The following is a 27,083-nucleotide window of genomic DNA, read 5'->3' as shown; positions in this document are numbered from 1 at the left end:
AACCGAGCCGCCACAAAGCCTTGTAGGTTCAAACAGCAATTTTTTATTCCCCAACTCTCACCAGCACTGCCCACACCACACGGGAACACACTCCCTCCACCGGGCTCCGTCCAATCTCTCCAACCACCCCCCCCCCCAGAACTCTTGGGGCAAGAGCCGCCCTATTGCCCGACAGTAAAGGTCAAATATACAATACAATCAATCCAGCATCACAGCAATTATATATAGCTTAACTCAAATCATCATCTCAATGGTTCGCTGGCGACACCTTACAACCATTCCCTCTGGCAAATGCCAGGCATCATTCTGACTGGGCTGTGGCTCTCAACACAAACCTATACACACTTTATTTATGTGCTTATTTGTTTGTTTGTTTGTTTTTTAGGGTGCTGGGGATTGGACTCAGAGCTGCTCTACATCCCCAGCTCTTTTTATTTTATATTATATTTTGAAACAGGGTCTTGCTAAATTGCTGAGGTTGGCCTTGAGAACCTCCAGCTGAGTTCAAAATTGCTTATTTTAGATTCTCCAGTACATTGTTTCATTTTAGCAAGAAATACCTTTGGCGGGGGGTACCAGGGATTAAAATACTAACCACTGAGCCACATCCCCAGTCCTCCTTCCCTTTTTTTCTGTATTTTTATTTAGAGGCAGGGTCTCCCTGAATTCTTTTTTTTAATATCTTCATTTTATTTATTTATTTTTATGTGGTGCTGGGGATTGAACCCAGGGCCCCACATTCACCAGGTGAGCGCTCTACCGCTAAGCCACAACCCCAGCCCCTCACTGAATTCTTTATGGTGTCACTAAGTTGCTGAGGCTGGCTTGAACTTCTAATTCTCCTGTCTCAGCCTCCTGGGCCACTGGCATTACAGGTATGCACCACTGCTCCTGGTGAAATACTTATTTTCAAAGAAACTTTTCTTCTTAAATGCCCTGAAGAAAATAAGAAATTAAAAAGACTGTCAATTCAATTGTCTTGAACTATTCACTGGTCTTTATCATGGTGCCAAGATAAGGCTATCCTACTCTAGTCAAACCATCACAAATTTCAGTTCACGATGTTGAGTGTTAAAAGTAGGTAGAAAATGGAGTGGTCTGACTTCCCCATCAACATGAAGGCTTTTCTGATTCTGGGGCTTCTTCTCCTTTCTGTCATAGTCCAGGGCAAAGTCTAGAAAGGTGTGAGTTGGCCAGAACTCTAAAAAGACTTGGAATGGATGGCTACCGAGGAATCAGCCTGGCAAACTGGGTGTGTCTGGCCAAATGGGAGAGTAGTTACAACACCAGAGCTACAAACTACAACCCTGGAGGCAGAAGTACTGACTATGGGATATTCCAGATCAATAGCCACTACTAGAGTAATGATGGCAAAACCCCAAGAGCAGTTAATGCCTGTGGTATATCCTGCAATGCTCTGTTGCAAGATGACATCTCTCAAGCCGTGACTCGTGCAAAGAGGGTTGTCCGTTACCCACAAGGCATTAGAGCATGGGTGGCATGGAGAAACCATTGTCAAAACCGCGACCTCACTCAGTACATTCAGGGGTGTGGAGTGTAACTGCAAAATTTTCCTTCCTTCTTCAGTTCATTTTGTCACTTTGCCACATTAAGGGACACACTGCCACTAGTATAGTGTGTCATACTACCATTGTTTCCCCTTCAAACAAATAGCATTTTTACAGAAGCAGGAACAAAATATAGCCTTTCTCCTAAGAGCCATACTGTTCACTAATGTGTGTTTTATTTAATAGTTACCCCCTCCCCATTTTCAGCTTACTAATAAAGCTAATGCTGGTGAAAACTTACCTACAACCTTGATTATCAAATAATCTACAGTACATTCAGTTTTTTATTATAGATATAATCAAGACTTAATCTTAAATGATACAAATATTTCCCAATATCAGACAATAATACAACAAAAGGTTATCTAAAAACCCATAGAATTTAGGCATAATCCGGGCTGGGGATGTGGCTCAAGCGGTAGCACGCTTGCCTGGCATGCGTGCAACCCCGGGTTCAATCCTCAGCACCACATACAAACAAAGATGTTGTGTCCGCCGAAAACTAAGAAATAAATATTAAAAAAAAAAAAAAAAGAATTTAGGCATAATCCAAGCTGTGTAGCATCTATATAGTCATCTCCAAAAATAGGAAAAATAACCACTCTCTTGGGCAGTATAAAATTCTTAAAGGAGTGGAAAGCCAACCCTTAAAAGTGAAGACTGACCGAAGGAAAAATGTGTTTGCACAAAGTGTGTGACCTTCGGTTTAAGAATTTTCATAAAAAATATTCCATTTATGCAGCTTTACAAACACACTCACAATTTACATATCAATCTGTTTTAAGCTTTGAAAGAATACTTACCTGCATCTGATTGATCATGAAGCCATTAAGGAGGGATTAAATGGGCTGTTGCTATTCCCCAATTTTACTTAGATTCATGCATTTCATCTAAATCTGAGACAGATAAGCTTGCATTACTAATTAACCACAGGAGTGAAATTATGCATACTGTAAAAATATAAATATTATCATTAAATGGTTGTATTGCAAAAAAAAAAAAAAAAGTAGGTAGAAAATGGTGTAGGAAGAGACCATAATTTACTAAGTATATTTCATGCAAGGTATGGTTAGATTAAAACAAAACCAAACTAAACCAAATCAAACAAACAAAAAACCCTGTTTTTTTAAGTATTCTAGTTTTTTCATTCATTCAACAATAGCCATCAGAAATGTCAATTCCTTGTTTATGTTTATTCATCAAGCAAATATTTATATAGCTTTATGTGCTATGCTTTCTGTTAAGAACTAGGACTTAAAAATTAATAAGACTGTTTAGGAGTATAGCTCATGGTAGAACACTTGCCGGGCATGAAAAAGGCTTGGGTTTGATTTTAAAAAAATTTAAAAAAAAAGAAAAGGAATAATAATAATAATAATAATAATAATAATAATAGAGAGTTTAGCAATCTTGGTTTCAGTTTGGTTAAGTTTGTAATATTCTAAAGAAAAGAAAAAAGCAGGGCATGAGGTCCGTGTGAATAATCCCAGTGACTTGGAAGGTTGAGACAGGAAGATCACAAGTTCAAGGACAGCTGTAGCCATTTAGCAAGGCTCTCAGCAATTTAGCAAGACCCTGCCTCAAAATAAACATAAAATGGGCTGGGGATGGAGCTCAGTTGGTTAAGTGCACCTGGGTTCAATCCCCAGTACTGAGAAAACCTTGTTATGGTTTAGATATGGTGTCTCCCAAAGGCACGCACGTAAGACAATGCAAGAAAGTTCAGAGAAGTAACGATTGTGATTGAGTTTTAAGCGTCTTAACCCAATCAGTGATTTAATCCCCTGATAAGGATTAACTGAGTGGTAACTGAAGTGGTAGAGTGTGGCTTTGAAATATACATTTGTATCTGACAAATGGAGTCTCTCTCTAGTTTCTGATCATGATGTGAACTGCTTCCCTCTGCCACACTCTTCCACCATGATGTTCTGCCTCATCTTGAGCCCCAGGAATGGAGTCGGCCTCCTATGGACTAAGACCTCTGAAACCGTGAGCCGCAAATGAACTTTTCCTCCTCTACAATTGTGCTTTCTGGTCGGGTCCTTTCAGTCACAGCAGCGAGAAAAGCTGACTAAAACAAGTCTTGATTTGTACTGTTTGCTATTTCCATGGTGTAAATACTTCCACTGTATCTAATTTCAACCTTCTAATGATTAAACAACTGGATAACAATATCCTAGCCAGGAGCAGTGGCACATGCCTGTAATCCCAGTGACTCAGGAGGCTGAGGCAGGAAGATCATAGGCGGAGATTCAACCAAGAGATTTTACTGGGGGGGCTGCCTGAAGGGGAAAAAAAGGAGAGGCAGAGAACAGAGAGGGGAGAGGAGGAGGGCAGAGAGAGCATGAGAGAGAGAGAGAGAGCAGAGAGAGGAGAGAAAGAAGAGGAAGAGGGCAGAGAACGTGAGCTTGCAAGCTTGGGCTTAAGAAGGATTGCGGAGGCGATGTGGTGGGTGCTGATTGGCAGGGTGACTAAGGGATGGCGAGCAGACATCCAATGTCCCACGGAGATTGGTTGAGAAAACTTTTGAATTTGGCACTCTTAGGCTTGGCGCTCTTTGGAGAGGAAGAGGAGGGGTAAAGGATTATGGGATGTTCTCATAAGAGGGAAACTTAACATTAGCGAGGAGTCTCCCACACACCCAAACACTTAGTAAGGCACTCAGCAACACAGTAAGACCCTGTCTCTAAATAAAATTTAAAAAAAATTTTTTTTAAAGGGTTGGGGATGTGTTTCAGTGATCAAGCACCTGTACCAAAAACTAAATAAATATAAATATCTCCTAAATATTTAACAATGGGCTTTTGGGATCAGTTTAGGCTGACACCTGCACATCATGCAGAGCCCATGCTTGTTTTGTTCACTACCATATATTTAACCTCTAGCACATGGCCTGGCATTTAATAGTTGCTCAATTTGAATTGAATTTGTATTTCTTTAAAAAACTTCTCAGCTTGTTAGAGCTTGTTGTAAGGTCCTTGCTAAGCATCTGGATGGCCATCTTAAGTGACAACAGACATTTTAAGAAAAATTTCGCTTTCCTGCTAAACGGCACTTCTGAGAAAGGCTTACCCCTCCCTCATACCAACCCAACCCTTCACCGTCTGCATTAGGACCCATCTGGCTCTAATCCCTGAGCCTGCCCCATAAAAGTCCTGAACCCCAAAGCTGTTTTGCCTCTTTCCGTCTATGGAGAGATGTGCCTCTATTTGTCAACTCTGACAAATAAACTCTTGTGTGTATCTCTGCCTGGTCTGTGTCTTTCATTTATGGCTCACCCATTTCCCGGTTCCTCGGTTTCCTTTCATTTGTGACAGGTACTATTCTAAGAACTTTCCAATACTAATTTTCTTGTTGGAGGTCCTGGGGATGGAATCGTGCATTCTAGGCAAATACTCTACTACTGAGCTACACTCACAACCCTAAAGATTAATAAGATTAACACTAAGTGGATGTTTTTTTCTTTTTCCGAGACCAGGTCTTGCTATGTTTCCAAGGCTGGTCATGAACTCCTGAGCCTTAGTGATTCTCTAGCCTCAGGGCCACACACACACACACACACACACACACACACACACACACACTTTACCACTAAGCCACATCCCCAGCCTTTTTTTTTTTGAGATGGCCTCACTAAATTGTTGAGGTTGGCCTCAAATTTGTGTTCCTTCTGCCTCATTTTTGGCCTCCCAAATCGCAGGTCATCTCCATGGAAACCTTCAGGAGATATGATTTTTGAAGAGGGGTGTCTCCAAATTGATCACTTTCATCCGGCCTGCCAGAGGGAGGATTTTACCTTCTCAGAGAAGGAATGGTTCCCTTAACATAAAGATAGGCTTGTTTTCTTAGGTGAACAGACTTTATGAACTTTGAAGAACTAAGCAAAAGTTTGAAAGCCTACAAAACTATTTTTATCTTGCTTCTCAAATATTCTCACACAAATATGCCAAGACAATAACATCTTTATAGCTGGGGATGTCACTCAATGGTAGCATGCTTGCCTAGCATGTCTAAAGACAAAAAAAAATTAAAATAAATCTTTATGGCTAAAATTCTGTGGCTATCTATCTAATGAAGTGAGAAATTGAAGTAGCAAAAATATACATGCTTTATATAGATTTCATTTTTATTTGAAAAAAAAAATGTGGGGTTGGCAATTTTTATTTTGCCTTGGAATTGCCTTGGAACAAAACAGGATGTTCACCACTGAATTACTGTTCCTAAAGACAACTGCAATAGTCCAGACAAAAAGTGAAGTCCTAGTCTAGGCTGAAAAAAGTGAAAATGAAAAAAAAAATTCAAAAGATATTTCAAAGAAGTAATCAACATAATTTACTCATTGATTGGATTGGGGCAAGGACATGCTGAAAGCTTTGAGGACTCAGGTCTGTAACAAAAATTCTCTTTGTTCTTTATGCATAAGCCCTTCCCTTCCCATTCATTTTTTTTTTCCAGGCTCTTGGGCCTCTTCCAGCAGTAATTATTTTCATTAAATTGGATAGGAAAATTTCTTCATTGCATAAAAAGTGCTTCAATAGCGTCTTATTTGTGTTTACGGTACAAAAGGCAACCATGAGATAACTCCTCTAATCTCTTATAAACTGACCCAAAAAGTTAAATTAAACGGATGTGATTAGATCTGTGATTCATTTGCACAAAGAGACCATCTGTAATCTGAATGACCAAAGCATGTGGGAACAACTGAAATTTTAAGCCAGGAAGCAGGGTTGAAATGGCTTGTATGTTAGTAAATGGAAACAGTGTATTGTACCTTTCCTGAATATTCAGTAACCCATGGTTAACAGCAGAAGGCAGAGAAGAAAAATCTGAAAGCTGGGGTTTGAGAAGTATGTCTTAGAGTCCTGAGAATTTGGGAGACATTTTCCCAGGATGGATGCATAGTGTGAGAATGGATGATTCATCAGGTGTTACACTGACATGGCGTAGATATTCCTAAAACTATCTGCCTTACTCTGTCTTAACTCCATCCTCAGCATGCTGCTTTGTGACTGTTGATTTTCCATGTACACTGTTTTATCAGGACAGATCGTGTTCAAGATGAAACACGAGAACTTTCTAGTCAATAGAAAGGGATAGATGAGAAGTCACTAATTACCAATAAGTCATAGCAAAACATGCAGCTAGGTCTAATATGACCTACACTGTGTCATCTCTTCACTGAAGCTAGTTTCTACCACTATTATTTTATGCTTGGATGCTTCATATATTTACATTACCTTCCTGATCCCTATAGAAATTTAAGTTTGCAACTCTGGGAAAGCCTCTACAAGAAACAAAGAAATTAGTAAATTCTACTTCAATCTCTTGTGAATTTGGATAGAATTAGTCTCTGTATCTCAGTAAGTCTTGGACTGGTAAGGGCTAGAATCTGGGCTCAGTGGGTAGCAACTTCACAAAGGTAATGCCATTCCAAGATTTCTTGTCAGGTCCTTATAGGGTCTTCTCCAGTGATTCCTTGATCTCATTGTTGCAGTGTTCTCCCTCTCCCCGTTTTGTGTTTTGTGCTTTTTTTGGTTTGTATTGTTTTGCTTTGCTTTGCTTTGCTTTGCAGAACTGGGATTGGATTTAGGATCTCACATCTGCTAGGCAAGTGCTCTGTCACTGAATGACACCCCCATTCCTTTTCATGTTTTATTTTGAGACAGGATCTCACTAAGTTACCCATGCTGGCCTCATGATCCTCCTGCCTCAGCCCCCAAATAGGTGGGATTATAGGTGTGAGTCACCACACTCAAACCATTTGGTAGTCTGTTATTTACATATTTGTTGTGGCAGCTACTGTATGTTGGTCCACTTAACAACTCTCCCAAAAACCTCCTAATGAGGTTTGAAAGCTAAAATTCAATCTTCATTTTCCCTTGCAACTAACAGGGGCTATACAAATATTTCTAGCAATTGAGATGTACATCAAGTCCCTAGGAAGGCAGTTCTTCCTCCCCCGACCCCATCCCCTAATCCAGCGATTTAAACCAGGGGCCCTGAGCCACATCCCTAGTCCTTTTTATTTTTTATTTTGAGATGAAGTTGTGTAGGGCCTCACTAAATTGTTGAGGCTGGTTTTGAATTTGCAATCCTCCTGTCTAAGCCTCACAAATGTCGTGGTTACAGGTGCCACCATGTCCAGCAAGGCAGTCCTTTCTGAAATAAGAAGGCAAAGCCTCCTAGCAGAGAGAAAGCTCCTTTGTCCCTTATCTTTTCAGCCTATTGGGCTTGGACACAAAGCTTAGAGGTAAGGCAGCCTCTTCCCACTATGAGGAGACAAGCATGAGAAGGGCTACATGCTAAACAGAAAGACAAAAGGGTCATAGCAGACCTGAACTATCTATCTTCAGATTGTTTTTATATGGGGCAAATAAACTGTTCAAATGAGTATTTTAAGTGCTTCTACCTCCAGTGAAACCCTTTTCTAATTTACCTCCCTAATAAGGCCTTCAGGAAAGAGATCATGCTTTATAGTATGTCTTCAGTACTGTGTTTCAGTGTCTGCATACAGTAGGCATTCAATACATATTTGTTTAATCAATCAACTAATTTGCTATTTATAGGAAGAAGCTGGGATATTTTACAAAACATTAAACTGCAATTTAGACAGAGTTACTTGTTAGTGACCAGGCTAAATGGAGAACAGAGAAAGCAAACTAACAGGTCAAATTTTACACTGGCAAGGCAGGAAGAAAAGGGACCTTTTTCCAAGAAAGTTCTCTGCCCTGAAGAATAATGTGGTATTATTGTTAGTAGTACCAGTAATAATAATAAAAGAGGCTTATTGGCTCTATCTTTACATAGTAAAACCATGAGATAGGTACTATTGTTATCCCTATTTTACAGCTAAGGAAATGAAAGCAGACACACCCAGGATCATACAGTTATTTAGTAACAGAGCTAGAATACAAATCTAGGTAGTTGGGCAAGCAACTACCTCTTAACCTCTTAACCACTAAACCATACTAATTAAATAATGGGGAATAACTAAGCACTATTGTTCATTTAAACGTTTATGGGGAAAATATTTTTAAAAGCAATTAATGCTAAATATGAACTATTGGCTCCTCATTGTGCTCCAATTGGCTGTTTGGACACCCAAGGTATTAAGATAATGTGCTATACTACCGAGTTTTACCAAGCGACACTTTCCCCAGCAACCTGTTTCAAAGGGTGACTACAAGGGGGACAGTTATATTTATCCTGACTTCCTGGTCTGGACTTTAGGAACTGATTTTTATCTCTAAGGCAGGTAAAACAATGTTGCCTCATCCCTTATAGTTGCCATTTACTCTCAGATCAGCCTAGAAACAATGGATAGATACAGGTGGTTTAATTATGTTGAAGAGCTGATCTTAATAAGAATTAACATTTTAGGGAGCACAATGAAAGGGAGGGTTACTCTTCCTCCAAGAGCCTGGTCTTTTCTTTCTACCCAGTGACATAACCTTTTGGCCCCAATTATCTCCCAAGGGTTTATGTGTGTAGCAGGAGAGGTGTGCTTTTTTCTTTGCTATCCTGTGGGAAATTACAAACCTTTATTTGAATTTCCTAATGAAAAAAGTTAAAAAATACTCCCCTTCACCTAATGGAAAAATTATTCTCTGATACAAAAAGCCAATAAAAGTGACTGTATGTGAGGGAAAAACATTCAGAATTTATGCTATTCTGTGTATCACTGAAATATCAGTAAGACCTTCGAGATCATTTTCTTTAACAATTAAATAAAAAAACATTTACAGGCCTCTGGTATCCTGAGTGTGGCCACTTTTCCTATTTTATTTGCAAGTTGTATACATTATCTAAGTTGGTGTTAAAAACTGCCTTGGAAGTTTTAAGACAATATTTTTATAATGTAAAGCATTTGCCTTTTCTTTTTCAAGAATGTTCGGTCACTCCATTTGCAAGTCTAATCATCACATTTATACATAAGGAGAAAAAAAGAGCAGAAAGAAATGGCCAATTCCTTTCTTATTTGTTACTGATCAGATTTTAGCAGCTGCCTCTTGAATTCCTTTTCCACAAAGAAATGATTTTTCTACCTGCTAATTATTTTGCTGGTTGTAGATATTCCACTCGTGCTAAACAAAAGCACACTTTGTGTTTAAATCACTTTTCTTTAGCTATTTGTTCAAGGGCTATATGAGCCCTAAACTGTAACCGGGCTTCCATGGAATAGTCTTTATAGTTCTTTATGTTGTCTAGATATTTTGTTGCACTGGCAAAATCTCCTTTCAGATAGTGTAGAATTCCTAGTTCATAGTAAGTATATGGCACCAAATAGTGGTCATATTTTAAAAACTTCTCCTTTTGAATAACACGATTAAAGTAATGCTCAGCCTTCAAATATTTGCCTAGGTGTTTCAGGCATAGCCCTTTCAGCAAATTTAAGAAACTTATGTCATCTGTGCCATATTCCTCATTTGGATTTTCCTGCAAAAGGTCTTTTCCTTTGTTAATTATTGATAGCCAGCTTGAAATAAGCTCTACTTTTTTGCTCATGACTCGGAAACCACTCCAGGCATAAATGAATTCCAGAAGGGGCTGTGCTGTAAACCAGCCTGTAGTAGTACCATAGCGCTGACCTTTCTCAGCAACAAACTTTTCTATTGGCACAGGGGTGCCTAAAATTTTGATTCTCAGGTTTTCCACATTTAAGAAGAGAGAGGTCATGTTATCATTCAGTGATTTCACAAAATCAGGAGGAAGTAAGGCCAATATGATAGCTTTACTGTACACATATATTGCCTTGGACCATCTGCTATGTACATACAGTAGATGGGCATAGTTATAAGCCTGCTTCCAATCCTGCAGAAAAATATGGCACCACATGAGTTCCCAGTAACAGAGGTGGTGAACCTGTTTCCATTCGTTTTGAGTAAAAATGCACTCATGTAATTTCAATTGTGCTTTTTCAAAATTTCCTCTCAACATACTAAAACGTGCATGAAAAAATTTAAGTACAACACAGTTTGGAAATTTCTGGAGGTATATGAGGAAGAGATTCTCTGTAGCCAAACTGGAAACTTTTTCAACACCAAAAGCTACATGGATGTAACTGTAATAAAAGAGTAGAGTGAAAACACTTAAAATATTATTTATATGAGTTTCAGATGCACTCTCATGAAGCAAAGCCAAGCCTACCTCTCTCTCCCCAGAAAGTCCAACAACATTGAGAAGTCTAAGTGTCTTTGGTGGCACAAGTGATAACATCAAATTAAATGATCCAAGTCCAAATTTTATCCCTCCAACCAAGTGTCTGTGGGCTTTGCTGTGGCTGTGAGGCATAAGAGTTAATACCTGTTGACAATCTTTGTATATTTGATAACTTGACCCAATGCTGAGCCCACTTTTAAGAAAACTAATCATACTGTCATCCTGTATAAATGCTATGGAAGATTTCAAGATCAAACACTCAGCATAACAGACTTCTGCATGTAATTCTTCTTCTTTGACAGCTCTTATTCCCTGTCTACTCACTATACGAGATAAAGTCATTATCCTAGTTCTTCTTCGGAAATTGTTACAGGTTTTCAAAGCTTCCTTTGCAGCGTTCATCCCAATCTGTATGTCCTGTGGATCAAAAGTCAGGATGGCTTTGACAACCATAAGCATACTGTATAATAGGGCATGGTATGTGCTGTTTTTAGACCACGGGTAAATGAGATTTATTGCATCTGTGAATCTGTTATTTAGAAATAAGTATAGTCCAGTTGTGCATTCTTCCAAAGAAGACAGGAGATTCATTGTTGTTGCCACAGGGATAATTTCATAGGCATCTTCAAACTTTTCCTCCTGAACATTTTCTCTTTTACTTAGAGGAAGTGATCTACTAATGACATCCTGATCTTTTTCTCCTTCACTTAAAGTATGTGTACTGTTTAACTTGTCCTCCTGATCATTTTCTCTTTTTCTTAGAATAAGAGGCATATTTGCTTCTCCGCTTAGAGATGGGAAATATTCAAAGTGGAGTGACGTGGTTGAAACGAGGGTAGCTGCTGCTGTCTTAACCAGGGTCTCTTAGTCCACCCAAAGCTCCGTGTTGGGTATTGCTGTTAAAATGGAGGTAAACACACGACTAGCCGTGAGGTGCAGCACAAGGATATCTATGTCAGACAAGGGGGGAGAAAGATAATTTTATTTACCCATAAGAAGCCTTTCTGAAAGGTTTAAATCATTTGAAAGTACTAAAGAAAACATGCACTTTAAAAACATTCCAACATAAATCCTTTGTAAACAGAGAGTTATTTTGTAACCATTCCTTCAATATATCAATTTCGCAAGATCATGCTGTTGTGTATTTTACTGCAGAACTGTACCGTGAGAGCTGTAAAACCCCTGAAGAGGAAAGGCCTTGAGGGACAAGAATCTGGCTGGAAAGAGAATGCATCCACTCAGTTCTCCAGTTCAGACTAAGGAAGGGGTGAATTGTACAGACCAGAGAATAAAGATTATGGAAATGAAAAATCCCTCCCACGCTGTTAGCACCATCACAGCACTTGCACATAGTATGAACGCTAACTAGGTCTTAGCAAAACTAATATGGTCAGTTGTACAAGACTTTGGGTATGGAGAGAGCCATACAAACTAGAAAGACTTCCCAGCATTGTTGCCTTTAGAAAAAAGAAATTCAAATAAAACAATGTTATCACAGCATTACTATAGTATCTTGGTAGGAAATCATTTCTTCTACCAGGAGTCATTTAACAACTGCAAGGTCAGGTGGGAGTGGGCATATTCAAGACCAATTATGAATAGCAAACTAATTTATTCATAATAACACGAGTGGTTCAATTAATCTATTTTAAAAAGTAAAAACCACAAACATGACACTTAACAATAATTATTAAAATACTTTAGAAATGGGCACAGTGGTACCACCATCCCAGCAGCTAGGAAGGCTGAGGCAGGAGGATTGCAAGTTCAAAGCCAGTATCAACAACTTAGTGAGGTCCTAAGCAACTTAGTGAGACTCTGTCTCAAAATAAAAAATAAAAAGGACTTGGTTCAATCTTTAGTATGAAATATTTTTTTAATTTTTAAAAAATTAAGTAAAATAATTACAAGTACATATGAATAATTAAGTATATACTTCAGAGAATATACCTAAATTTTGTTTGTTTTGTGGTACTAGAGATTGAACTCAGGGGCACTCTACCACTGAGCTACAACCCCAGGCTTCCTCAGCCCTTTTTATTTTTTATTTTGAGACAGGGTCTCACTAAGTTGTTGAGGCTGGCCTTGAGCTAACAATCTTCCTGTTTTATTAGCCTCCTGAGTAACTAGGATTAGTGGTGTGCACTTTCATGCTCAGCACCTGGCTAAATTCTTTATTTCAATAAATGAAAAGACAAGAGAGAGAGGTAAAGCAAGAAGGATAATCAAAGGAAAGAAGAGAAATACAGAAGAAAGAGATGCAGATTTTTATGAAGGAAAAAAAAAAAACAAAGAAGGAAAATATGTTACATCCAAGGAAAAAATAATGGAGAAGACAGCCTCAGATGTATTATTTTAGGTAAATATTTGTTTTTATACCTTAGGGTTCGATAATGTTTCAGGGTACTAGCAACTGTAAAAACTATCCTTTGGAAAGCAGAGTTAATCACACAATTAGCTGAAACTTGGTTCTGAGTGGGAGAGCCACACCATCCATTAGGAGGGAAATTAATCTTTGGGTGGCAACAAAAGTGGCTAGGGCTAGGGGTGCAGCTCAGTGGTAGAGCACTTGCCTATCATGTGAGGGCCTGGGTTTGATCCCCAGTACTGGGGTCAGGGAGTAGTGGCTAGATCAAGGTTATCCAGATCCACCTGGGCAACAGCCAAGTTCAATCCAAGGACAGTTTCCTTTCTTCTGGCCTAAATCAAGATGTTTTCAAATTATATTCCATAGACTATTCTCCATTCAAGATAACCCAAAATTTTACTTTGTCTGAAACTTTATCTAAATCTGTTAGCATAATCACCCCCAACACTGTTAACAGACAGATAGATAGATAGATAGATAGATAGATAGATAGATAGATAAATAGTGACTAAAGGGGATATACAAAGCACAGGTAAAGAGGATTTTTCTTTTCTTTTTTTGGTGATACCAGGGATCAAACAAAGGGCCCCACAAATGGTAGGCAAGTGTTCTAACACTGAGCTATAGCCCCCTGAATATATATATATATATTTTTAAGTGTCAGCCTTCTGATCATGTCTTTTGTATGTCTTGACCAACAATAATGACTGGCACTTAGCTAAATTAGCATTTATCAAATGGTTATGATAGTTTTCAATTTGTATATACTAAAATTCAAGATGAAATAGTCACGTAAGCATTTAAGCTAGGTGTGGTGGCACACCTGTAATCCTAGTGACTTAGGAAGCTGAGGCAGGAGGATCCCAAGTTAAAGACCAGCCTTAGCAATTTAGTGAGGCCCTAAGCAACTTAGCAAGACCTTGTCTCAAAATAAAAATAAAAAGAGCTGGGGCTCAGTTGGTAGAGTACTTGCCTTTCATGCATGAGGCCATGGGTTCAATCCCTAGTGCACACACACACACACACACACACAAGCCACATCCATGGGGATGTGGCTCAGTGGTAAAAGTACCTCTGGGCTCCATCCTCAGTACCAAAGAGAGAGAGAGAGAGAGAGAGAGAGAGAAGAGAAGAGAAGAAATAGTCATTTAATTGTTAATACTATCAATCAGTTAATACTTTTAAAAAAATATTTATTTTTTAGTTGTAGGTGGACACAATATCTTTATTTTATTGATTTATTTTTATGTGGTACTGAGGATCAAATCCAGTGACTCACACATGCTAGGCAAGTGCTCTACCACTGAGCCACAACCCAAGCTGAGGCCTATGTTCTTAACATAGAGTTCCTATTTATCAGTAAGACAGATAAAACATTCCAACAGAAAAATCAGCAAAGAACATGAATAGTTAACAAGCTTAATGTTTGGCCTGTGAATCAAAATCAAATTGAAAAATAAGATATCTTAAAAAATCAAATTTGGCAGATTAAAAAATCATTAACACTTGGTATTAATGAAGCTGCAGTGACCAAATGCCCTTTTAGACTTGTTGCCAGATGTATAAATGGGTGTAACCACTTTGGAGAGCTAATTGATAACATTCATTTTTTTTCTTTGCAGTACTGGAGATCAAATCTTGTACATGTTGGACATATGCTGTTCCACTGAGTTACATCTCTAGCTCCTAACAATATGCTTTAAAAGCTTATACATTTTTCATACTCTTTTACTCAGCAATTTCATTTATGGAATTATAATAATAATGATTATTATTAGTTGTACCTGGGATTGAACCCAGGGCTTTGCAAATGCTAGGCAAGCACTCAACCACTGAGCTACATGCCCAGATCTTTTTTTTTTGTCTCAACTAAGTTGCTTAGGCAACTTGTTCTTGAATTTGTAATTCTACTGCCTGCCTCAGCCTCCTGAGTAACTGAGATTATAGGTATGCATCACAGTACCCAGCTACTTATATAATTGTTCTAAAGAAATAATCGGGAATATGCATGGATATTTATACAAGTTATATTCACTTCAGCATTTATTTATAACATATAAAATGAAAGCAATCTAAATTTTTTATAACAAAGGAACCCTACAATAGTATACTCTACAAACATTATATTCTTGAAAAAGAAAATTTAATGACTTAGATAATTGTTGATAGTGCAGTGTACTGTATTAGGGTTATCCAGAGAAACAAACCAGTAAAAAAAAATCCATATCTATATCTATACATCTGTATCATCTACCTACCTATCGATGCATCTATCTATGGAGATTTGTTGTAAAGAATTGGCTCAAGGGCTGGGGTTGTGGCTCAGTGGTAGAGTGCTTGACTGGCACTCGAGGTATTGGGCTTGATCCTTAGCACCACATAAAAATAAATAAAGTAAATGTACTGTTGGCCATCTACAACTAAAGAGAAAAATATTAAAAAAAAAAAAAAAAAAGAATTGGCTCAAGCAATTAAGGAGGCTGAGAAGTCCCAAGATCTTCAATCTTCAAGCTGGAAACTCGGGAAAGCCAATGGCATAGTAGTTCCAGAGAGTCTGAAGGCCCCAGAATGAGGTGTTCCAATAGTGTGCATTTTAATCTCCAAACTGACAGAATGGAAACCCAAGAAGAGCTAATTCTTCAGTTCTGTTTAGAAGGCAGGAAAAGATGGCTATCTCATTCAGTCAGTCAGGTAGGAGTTCTTACCCAAAGTTGTTTTTTTTTTTCCCCCTATGGAGGCCCAAATACTTGGATGAAGCCTGCCCACATAAAGCAGGCAATCTGCTTAACTCAAAGGTTAATCTCACTCAGAAACAACTTCATAGACCTACCCAGAATAATGTTTGACCAAAAGCCCCTAATGTTTGACCAAAAGCCCGGCAGCTGGTGACCCAGTCAAGTTGAAACATAAAGTCAAACATCACATGCACTAAGCAAATACAGCAGGGCTTTACAAAATGATACATTTTTTTCCCTAAAGAAACAACATATACATGGATAAAAAATTGGAATTATATATCCCAGATGATTAAAGATGGTTATCCCTGGGTGTGGGACTGTGGATAACATTTATAGAGCTCTTTGATTTATGATGAGGTTGTCATGGAGTTATATCCCCATAAACCCATCATAAGTCAAAAATATTAAGTTCAAAATACATTTATTATCTGGCTAAACTCCTTGTAAAGTAAAAATATAAGTTGAATCATAGTAAGTCAAGGATTATCTGTATATCCGTTTTATCTAATAACATTCAGCAAATATTAAGCATCTAAGATGCAAAAACTGTGCTAAGAATTAGGCATACAATAGTTAGATTTGGTCCATCCTGCACAATATTCATAGTCTAGTATTTGTGTTTATTCTATTTTACCCAAAGTCAAAGTTTGCCCAAGTCACTGTATGCACAGCCAGGGTTTAAGCCCAGGTTAGAGGTCATAGTCATAGTCACCACCCTGTACATTACAGTATTATTTCAACTTCTATTTTAAAAGTCATTTGACAAGGGGTTGGAGTTGTGCCTCAGTGGTAGAGTGCTTGCCTGGCATGTGTGAGGCCCTGGGTTTTATCCTCAGCATTGCATATAAATAAATAAAAGATCCACTGACAACTAAAAATTATTTTTTAAAAAAGTAATTTGACAAAAATTTATTGACCACCTACTTCGTGCATGGCAGTTCTATATGCTTGCGCAAACATGAAATATGCCTCGTTTTCAAAATGTCTAAAGATTTACAATAGCAGGGAAGAAGGCTCTCATTGAAAAAAAATATTTTGAAAGACTGTAGGGGACATCTGAGTTTGGGATAAGATCAGGAGCCATAAAAATCCTAGGAAACCTAGGGGCTGGGGTTGTGGCTCAGTGGTAGAGCACTCACCTAGCACATGTGAGGCACTGGATTCGATCCTCAGCACCATATTAAAACAAAGGTATTGGGGCTGGGATTGTGGCTTAAACAAAGGTATTGTTGGGCTGGGGTTGTGGCTCAGTGGTAGAGCACTTGCCTAGCATGCAGGAGGCACTGGGTTAGATTTCCCCAGCAGCACATAAAAAACTAAATAAACAAAATAAAGAAATTTTGTCCATCTACAACTAAAAATATTTTTTAAAAATCCTAGGAAACCTTTCTACATGATTTAGCCATTGGGAGACAATAATGGTAGAAGGGGTAAAACTCTACTAGCAAAAATATAGGCAAATGCTAGGTAAATGCACTTTAAGGTAATTTAAGAGATAACAGATTGGCTGGGTATGGTGGCACATGCCTGTAATCCCAGTGGCTTGGGAGGCTGGGGCAGGAGGATTACAAATTCAATTGCCTCAGCAATTTGGCAAGGCCCTAAGCAACTCTGTGAGACCCTGTCTCTAAATAAAATACAAAATAGGGGGCTGGGGCTGTAGCTCATTGGTAGAGCACCTGCCTCACACTGGGAAAACAAAAAAGCAAGAATAATTGTTATTAAATCTGAAATAAGGAAGCCAAATCAATTTGGTGTAAATATGCATATATTTTTATGAGTTTAGATCCTATTAAGATTCTTTGAGGGCAAGGTCCACACGTTTATTATCTTTATGATAAGCTTGCACTTATTAGGGGCATAGTACAAGCTTTTGAAGAAGAAAAAATGAAAGGGAGTATACATATCTTTTTAAAATTATTTTTTATTTTATTTTTTGTTATGATTTGTTAAATATGAGTATAGTATACATATCTTTACTGTGGTTGTAAATTGTGTAAAGAAAGTGTAAAGTGATTTACACTATTCCCCAGAATTCCAAGAAAAGATACATTAATATTCCACATTTTCCTTTTATGGAAGGTTTTCATGGAAAACAAAACCAGGACCTCCTTAGCACCTCATTTAAGACATTTAACTGAAGAGAAACTGTCTCCCTGGAATCTGAGGGGATGGAAAATTGTGCCAAAATAAGTGGAACTAGCAAAATTCAGGAAAGTTTGGTTCTTTACACTTGAGAAGACCAACTGAGAATTTTAACCTCATAATTAAAATTATCTGTATGAGAAACACTATATGAGTAACCTTGAGAGCTAATCTGTAAGAGAAATTCAGCTGCATGTAGACAGGAGGAGAGTCAATAGGGATACTTGTTCATAAAAATGCAATAAACAACTTCCCTTGGTGTGTAACCAGACAGAATAATTCTAGGATAAAGGGGAATGTTGAGTTTTTGTTGTTGTTGTTGCTTTTTAATATCAATGAAAAATGGTAGTATACTGGCAGGTTTGTAGATAGATTTTTATAACATAAAACAAATGTGTCCCTATGATCTTCAAATAATTGATAAAAATCCAAAACAAATCACTTCTAGGGAGGTAATGCGAGGCAAAAGGAACCTCTCTGATGGTCTGGGAGTATGGCTCAGTGTTAAGACACTTTCCTTGCATGCTCACGGTCCTGTGTTTGATTCCCCAGCACCATAAAAACAAACACCTCCCTGGAATAGGCTCAGAATCAGTCCAGAAAGTAGCTATACTACCTTTGGGAAATCATCCATTTGCAAATGTTAATTGAGCAATAACCATGTAAAGACAGAGAAATAGGTGTTTTTTTGTTTTGTTTTGGTTTGGTTTTTTGAGACAGGGTCTTTCTGAGTTGCTTAGAGCCTGGCTAAATTGCTGAAGCTGCCTTCCAATTTGGGATCCTCCTCCCTCAGCCTCCTGGGTCGCTGGGATTACAGGCATGTGCTACTTGTGCCTGGCTGAAATAAGTTTTTAGTAAAATTCATTAATTTAACAACTCCTATCGTGCAATAAATGGCTAAGTCAGAAGAAGGTAAGAAGGGCTACGAAAAAAAATAAAGTTGTGTAAAAGGTATCCAGGGTGTGGGGAAGGGTATACTGCCATGTTTAAAAATTATTACAGAAGTATTATATTTGTTTATAAAAACACAAACCCTTCAAATAATAGGGAAGACTAAACAGTTAAAAACCGAAAGCTCTTCCCTATCTTCCACCCAATCCCACTTCCCAGGGCAACCACAATTAATAGTTTGGGAGCATATTAATGTTAGATTATACCTCTATAACTATCCCCCACTTAGTTCCTCCATTACTATTTTCCACTTAAAATATTTGTAATTATTTTTAAAAATAAGATGACATTTAATTTTTTCATTTAATAAGAGTGCATGTGGATCATAAGAAATCAAAAAATGATCAAAGTGCACTTAAACTTCATTCCTAATATTCCTCAACAACAGACAGCCCTTTATTATCTCCATTTTCTCTTGAGAAATCTAAAGCCTAAAATGACAAGTACAGTACTATGTTTCAGTTTACACAGCTACTAGCCAGTGATTTCTTAGTTCAAATTGGAATTTTTCTACTTTCAGGCACCCCCATCACTTAAAAAAATTATAGAAAACTGTGAAATACAGGAAAGTGAGAAAATTACTTTTATTAATACAATTTATTTTTATAAAGCCAACAAGTACACATATATTTGATTTTGGAGTCTGCTTTTGTTACTTAACTGTGTATCATGAATATATTTCTGATGTTAAAAATTTTTCTACTTAGTGAGGTGCAGTGGCGCCTGCTTATAATCCTAGCAGCTTGGAAGGCTAAGGCAGGAGGATCACAAGTTCAAAGCCAGCCTCTGTACCTTAGCAAGGCCCTAAGCAACTCAGTGAGACCCTGTCTCTAAATAAAATTAAAAAAAAAAAAAAAGGGGCTGGGGATGTGGCTCAGTGATTAAGCGTCTCTAGGTTCAATCCCTGGTACCAAAATAAAAATTCTTGTGATTTTTATTTTATTTTTAAATTTTATTTTCATTTGTTCTAATTAGAATCATTTTGACAACACATCATATATATACGGACTATAATTTCTCTTTTGTCTGGTTGTACAGATATATTCTACATGATTTTTAATTGACCATATTTCAATCCCTATTTGTTTGATTTTCAGGCTATATCCAATTTTTGACATTATAAATAAGATTGTAAAACATTTTTGCATATAAATCTTTATGCTTAACTTTGATTATTTCCTACAATACATTCCAGGAAATGGAAATGCTGAGCTAAAGTACATTTAAAAAACATATTGCCATGTTAACCTACAAATACATGGTATCATTTCTCTGCACTTGTGAGAAAAATAGTGTGTTGTTTTTAAATTTGCATTTATTAGTGAGGATAAATATATATTTTTTTCAGTACTGGGGACTGAACTCAGGGGTGCTCTACCAATGAGCTACATCCCCAGCATTTTTTATTTTACTTTGAAACTCAGGCTTCCTAAGTTGCTGAAGCTGGCCTGGAACTTGCAACCCTCTTGCCTCAGCCTCCTGAATCTAGGATTACAGTTGTGCACCACTATACCTGCATGAATTAAAAAAAAAATTTTTGTAGTTGTAGATGGACAGAGTGCCTTTGTTTTATTTATTTTTTCCTATATGGTGCTAAGGATTGAACCCAGTGCTTCACACAAGCTAGGCAAGCACTCTGCCACTGAGCTATATAGCCCCAGCCCGGCATGATTTTTTTTTCATGAGGATAAATCCTGCTTGTTAGTTACTATCGACTCTAGATACTTGGATTTGGAGAACTAAATAGATTGGAAATAAAAGGATTGGTGGGATGGGATCAAACATTTTATCTATCAAAAAAGCATATAAGATTTAAAAAATTACTGTTAGCATCCTCTTACTTAAAAAAGGTAGAGGAGAACTGGGGATGCAGCTTAGTGGTAGAGTACTTGCCTAGCCTTCACAAGGCTCTGACATTCCTAAGGCCCTGGGTTTAAACACCGGAACTATAAAACTAAAAACAAAATAGTTGGGGAACTACTACTACTACATTTTAAAACACACAAACACACACACCATATATATATATATATATATATATATATATATATATATATATATATATATATATACATATACACACACACATACACATACATAAACATATATGTATATATACATATTTGTATATATAGAGCCACATCCCCAGACCTTTTTATTATTATTATTATTATATATAATAAAATCTAGGATATATATATTTATTTTGCAAATATATATATATATATATATATATATATATATATCTCCATCCTAGGTTTATATATATATATAATATTTGCAAAATAAAGGATAGTTCATCCCAAAAGAAGAGAGGTTGGCAATAATTCTGAGATTGGAGAAACTTTGTCAAAGTCCAAACTGATGGTCCTTGTAGCAGGATTTGGAAACCATTGCACTCATCAATCATATTGCTGTTCTTAATCTTAATTCCATAGAAACAAGATGATTAGACTAGTGAGCTCATAAAATTTCTCTTGCCTCTGAATTTCAAGCCATTTTTTTCAAAAGTAGTTTAATTATCTATATAGGAATTGTAATATATTGTCAATAGCTTTGGAATATATTTTGTTTTGTTTTTATGAGACAGGGCCTCACTATGCTCCCAGACTGGCTTGGAACCCATGATTCTCCTGCCACAGCTTTTCAAGTAGCTTGGGCTACAAGTACATACTATGACACCTGGCTGGAATAGATATTTTATTTGCCTTTTTTTTTTCCCTCTCTAAGGTATGCCTAATTTTTATACATTAGCTTAAAATACCAAATAATAATTGTTATAATAAAAAAGTAACAATTTTCGTGTCTTATCTCTTTTTTCTCTGTGTTCTGCTGGGATCAAACTAGGGAAGTACTCTGCCACTGAGCTATATCCCTGGCCCTTCCTATCCTGTCTCCATTGCTCATGAACACATCTTCTCATTAAACAGGCAATTGTCTTTGGATAGAACCCTTAAGAAGTTTTCAGAATTTGAATTTGGGATTCTTAGGAATCTAATTTACTTGAAGATTTCTTAACTGAAATGTTGCTTTTTAAATGTGTCAATATTTTTCTCTCTGTGGATTGGGTCACATAAGAAAAGTGCCAATTCAATTGTTATTGAAGTCAATGAATAAAGGCAAAGATGTCTCATAGAAAGTTAGCTGGCCATGAGGATGGTCACCATGTTCTAGTGTCTTGTCCTCAGGTTTGCAGAAATAAAATTTCCATTTTGTCAATAAACTCACACCATATCAAATTTTTAGCAACTGACACAAGCTAGTCAAACTATTACTTCTAACAGAAAACATTTATTAAATATTCAGGATCTGCTAGATACTGTGCAATGTTATTTACCTCATCTGATCCTAACAACATTCTGAGATAGGTACTCCTACTGAACACCATTTTGTAGGCGAAAAAGCTAAAGAGATGTTACATAATTTGGTTAAAGGTCAAGAGTAGGCTGCTATTAACCTGAGGGACTAAACTTCAAACCCAACTCTGTCATATTCCAGAGCTTTTATGCTGTTTTCTTTTATGTACGAGGGATTGAACCCTGGGGTGCTTAACCATAGAGCCACATCCCCAGATCTTTTTATTATTTTTATTTTGAGGTAGGGTCTTGCTAAATTGCTAAAACTGGCTTTGAACTTGTAATTCTCCTGCCTCTACATTCCAAGTTGCTGGGATTATAGGCGTGTACTGCCTCACCCAGGTGAGTTTATGCTCTTAATCATTACATTGTACTCTCTCACCTTAGAAAAGGATTTATTAACTAAAATGTTTTTTAGAGTATGGTTTCTTTCCTTTTAATATTTTTTGGTTGTAGATGAATATAATACCTTTATTTTATTTATTTATTTTTATATGGTGCTGAGGATCAAACCTAGTGCCTCACACATGCTAGGCAAGCACTCTACCACTGAGCCACAACCCCAGCCCCTACTAAAATGTTCTTATTAATTTATAGAAGACAATCATTTCCACAGACTAGAAATTAAATAAGCTGGGCACATGGTGACATAGTCACTGTAAACATAGTGACTTGGGAAGCTGAGGCAGGAGGATTCCAAATTCGTGGCCAGCCTCAGCAATTTTAGTGAGGCCCTAAGCAATTTAGTGGGACCTTGTCTCAAAATAAAAAATAAAATGATCTGAGGATGTGACTCATGGGTAAAATGTCCCTGGGTTAAATCCCTAGTACCAAAAAAAAAAAAAAATTACAGAACAGGCTGGGGATGTAGTTCATTCCTGGGTCCAACACCCTTCTACCCACCCAAATAAAATCAAAGGAAAGACAATGGTCTTAAATAGTGTCACTCTAAGTACAGCCCAGTGCTGGTTAATAAGGTAGGTTCCTTAAGTGAATCCCATATTTAAGGAAATAAATTTATTTCTGCAAAATTTGGCCCCTCAGGTTAATAGCAGCCTACTCTTGGAGTAGACTTTGAAATCTGCATGGTTAATAACACCCCAAGCAATTCTATGCCTGAATTAGGACCCACGCGGCTCTAATCCCTGAGCCTGCCCCATAAAAGTCTTGAGCCTGTCCCATAAAAGACCCCCAAGCCTGTTTTGCCTCTCTCCATTTATGGAGAGATGTGCCTCTATTTGTCAGCTCTGACAAATAAACTCTTGTGTGTATCTTTGCCTGGTTACCAACTTTTATTTTCTTGTTTTCCCGTCTCCTGATTCCTCACTTTGCTTTCAACTTGAAGAGACCCTCAGCAATACAGTGAGATTCTGTCTCAAAATAAAAAATAAAAGTACTGGGATGTAGCTCAGTGGTAAAGTGTCCCTGGGTTCAATCCTCAGTACCAAAAATAATAAATAAATAAATAAATAAAATACATTATTTTAGTGATTGGATTCCCTCCTACAAGATTCCCTCCTTCCAAGATAGTGCTGAATAAATCAAGCTAGCTCTCTAGTGAAGATACCAAGTTCCTTTCATTAATTTTCTTTTGTTTACAGAGGGAACAATACCATTGATTAACTTAAGCCTTTAAAGATTTCATACTTTTTAATACAATCAGGCATTTCTCAGAAAGTCACAATTCCTTAGATTGTTTTAAACCCATAAACCATTTATTTAAGTCTTTTTTTTTTTTTTACAGTGGGGCACTCCTACATCACATTTCTCCTCTCTCAGTTTCAATCTTCCAAGTTAGTCAAAGGATTTTATTGCTCTCCCCACCTTTCATATGGTAGTACTGATTATAAGTTAGTACTTGACTAATGAGAAGTTAATTTTTTATGTAGTATGAAAGAATTATGAACAAGCTTCTATGAATGTTTTCTTCCCAGAATTTCCTAATAGCATTCTGGAGGGATTAGTAGATCATAAAATTTTGAAAGAAAAGAAAGCTGCAGTTGAATATGGTTGTTTGGATTGACCTACAGTGCATACAAAAATATAGCACATACATAAATACATATTAAAAGACTGTTCTTACAATAGATACTTGTGTAAAAGATTTAAATTTTCTTTCCTCTTGTTTTAAGGTTTTCATATCCAAGCCAAAATGGTGACAATAGCTTAAAAGTGAAACTAAAATGGTGAAGGAAGTAAGATTAAAAAGTGAACTTTTCTTTAATGCTAGACTAGAAATACTGAGGGTAGGAACAGCAGACTTTAAAAAATTGATGTAAAAAGATTATAAATTACTCTCCCTTCCTAAACTGATCATATGCTAAGATTTAACAACTGGAACATGTTAAGAATTGCTCAATATTTCATATCAGAAAATATTAAGTTATTTGTTGAAGTGAATTAAGTAATTCTGACATTTAAAATGAATCTGGAAACATGATCTTGACATGGAATTCTAGAGGTAGAAAATGACATGGTAAAAATAATTTCAAAGAGAATCATCAGTAATAAAGGTACTCTGCACAATAAAATCTCCCTGATTTGCACCTACATTTAGTGAAAAGAACTGGTTGTGTGTTCTTACAGAAATAATATTTAGTACAGTAGTGTATGGAAACAGTATACAATATGATTATTTTGTCTTGACTTAGCAAAGCCTGATCAAGAATTGGTTCTGCTGTAACAGGGATAAATCATAGGTAATAAGCCTATCAAATACCTGTCTGAAGAGAGGCATATCAGAAGAGTCAGGAGTTTATCTCTTTTCTTTTCTTTTTGGTGGTGCTGAAGATCCAACCCAGGGCAGGCTAGGCAAGGCTCTATCACTAAGCTATATCCTCAGGTTCCCCCTTTTCCTTTAACATATTTGAAAGCAGTTTTTTATAAGTTGGAAAACTGCTTCTGTTTGCACTATTATTATTTGTTTATAAATTTTCTTTGGTATAATAGACTTTGTGTTTAGAACAAAAAAATATTCATTGAGGCATATTAGGAGCTATGTGGTATATAACAGGTACTATCTTTCAGTAAATTATCTATGCTAGTCCAATGGTAGTTTTCACAAATTCATTAAATTCTTTTTTTTTTTTTTTTTTTTTTACTGGGGATTAAACTACTCAACAACTAAGCAACATCCCCAGCCCTATTTTGTATTTTATTTAGAGACAAGGTCTCACTCAGTTGCTTAGGGCCTTGCTAAATTGCTGAGGCTGGCTTTGAACTTGAGATCCTTCTGACTCAGCCTCCCAGCCACTAGAATTACAGGTGTGCGCCATGTGCCAGGCTATAAATCATTAAATTTTTAATAGAAGAAAGTGAAATTAGTGAAGCATTACAGAATTGATATTGTCTTTCATAAAGTATATAAAAATCTTGATAAGAATTATTTAATGCTTTTCAGAACCCTATTAAGAAGATAAAAACAAAAATCAATAAGATTTGGGGAGAACAAACATTACACCTTCTATGGAGCTTTCATTTTCTTGCCACATATGTTCTTGAGACTAATTATTTTCATAATTTGATAAATTTGAGGAACTATATACATATAAATTTATAGCATTACCTGGAGAGAATCCATACTTTATTCACCAAGTAGGCCTCCTTTCCTTGTACTCTGCATCACACACCTATACACACCAAGTGAAGTTACAACAGATGAAAAAGATAAAACTACAAATACCTAAATATTTCCTCTTTTATGTGTAACATTTCCAACTCTCATGTATTCCAGATTTAACATCTATGGTTGGGGGCAGGGGTGACAAAAGTAACTTAATTCTGTATTTTTGGAGTTGGTGTCTGGCAAATTCATTGCATAAAATCAAAACTGGATTTTAAGCAATTTCTAATGTAATGAAAAGGTATTCATTTATTTGATGGATGTTGAGTGGTAGTGTATCAAGCAAAGTTGCTATCCCTGCTGAGGTGAGATACTCACTGATGACCTAAACTAAACGTCCCAAGCCCCAGGATCTGAGTATTAGTGGATGAGATGTGTTACTACAATACAAAGCAGAAAGCACTAGAAAGAAAGAACAAATAAATTTGTACTTCAGATGCAAATAATTTCCTAATGGCCACTAGCCAAAATGCTTTAAGGATTTAGGATTTTATCACAATTTCAACATAACTAGGAAGAACTCCCACAATTCTATTCTTTGTCCCCCAGAATCCAAAAACTCCGACCAACCACGTGGGAGATTAAATTGGTGACTTGTTCTAAAGGGGGTGGAGGGTCGGTGTAGAGCAGGGGAATTATCACCCAAAGTCTCGGGGGGCATCACCCCTTTTGAGGCCTATGGTGCAAAGACCATTACGAAGAATGGCGGGGTTCGTGGAGTTCTCACCCTGGGCACACTCTCGATTACCTCTGATGAGCCCCAAAGATCTCTGAGTAGCAGACTAGGTCAGGCCCCCCAAAAGAAAAGGCGGCGATAACTGCAACCTCAGCGGTTAAAGTGTACAGCCTATAGGCGGGTCTAAAGCACCTGTGCTAAAGATTACTATCGCTGAGGATTCCTAGACTGGAAAATGAAAAGGGGTAGGGGGTAAAGGGTAGGGGGACGGGAAGGAAGAGCCCGGGGGTTCAGAGAAAGGGGGAGGGGAAGGGAGGGGATGGAGCGGCAAGCCGCAGGGAAGACCACAGGTTTACAGGCGGAAATCGTGATGTTCCCAGGGAAACGTATCCCTCCGCCCGTGACCAGCGCCTTGGCCTCTTCAGTTCCCTCCGCGCCGCTTCTCTCCGCGCTGTTTCCGCCCAGCTCCTTTGTGCCGCGCAGAACGTTGAGATGACGCA

The 27,083-nt window shown here is 37.3% G+C and overlaps 1 protein-coding gene and 1 pseudogene across 1 annotated transcript; one reads left to right on the top strand and one right to left on the bottom strand.

Moving 5' to 3' along the window:
• Positions 1 to 1,100: 1,100 nt before the first annotated feature.
• LOC114091914 (lysozyme C-like) lies at positions 1,101 to 1,622 on the top strand (annotated as a pseudogene).
• Positions 1,623 to 9,332: 7,710 nt separating this feature from the next.
• LOC114092013 (tetratricopeptide repeat protein 39B-like) lies at positions 9,333 to 27,050 on the bottom strand. Its single transcript, XM_027934560.2, has 3 exons — positions 26,940 to 27,050; positions 25,851 to 25,914; positions 9,333 to 11,677 (listed from the first exon to the last, which is right to left on the bottom strand). The coding sequence occupies exon 3, from the start codon at positions 11,499 to 11,501 to the stop codon at positions 9,681 to 9,683; it is 1,821 nt and encodes a 606-aa protein (XP_027790361.2). The 5' UTR covers positions 11,502 to 11,677; positions 25,851 to 25,914; positions 26,940 to 27,050; the 3' UTR covers positions 9,333 to 9,680.
• Positions 27,051 to 27,083: the final 33 nt, after the last annotated feature.

The sequence above is a fragment of the Marmota flaviventris genome, chromosome 14 (assembly GCF_047511675.1).
Source record: "Marmota flaviventris isolate mMarFla1 chromosome 14, mMarFla1.hap1, whole genome shotgun sequence".
NCBI classification, from domain to species: domain Eukaryota; kingdom Metazoa; phylum Chordata; class Mammalia; order Rodentia; family Sciuridae; genus Marmota; species Marmota flaviventris.
This window is presented reverse-complemented; position numbering and strand designations above follow the sequence as displayed.

Coding starts and splice junctions, on each gene's coding strand:
- LOC114092013 (XM_027934560.2), bottom strand. CDS start 11,501: ATGCCTCTTATTCTAAGAAAAAGAGAAAATGATCAGGAGGACAAGTTA.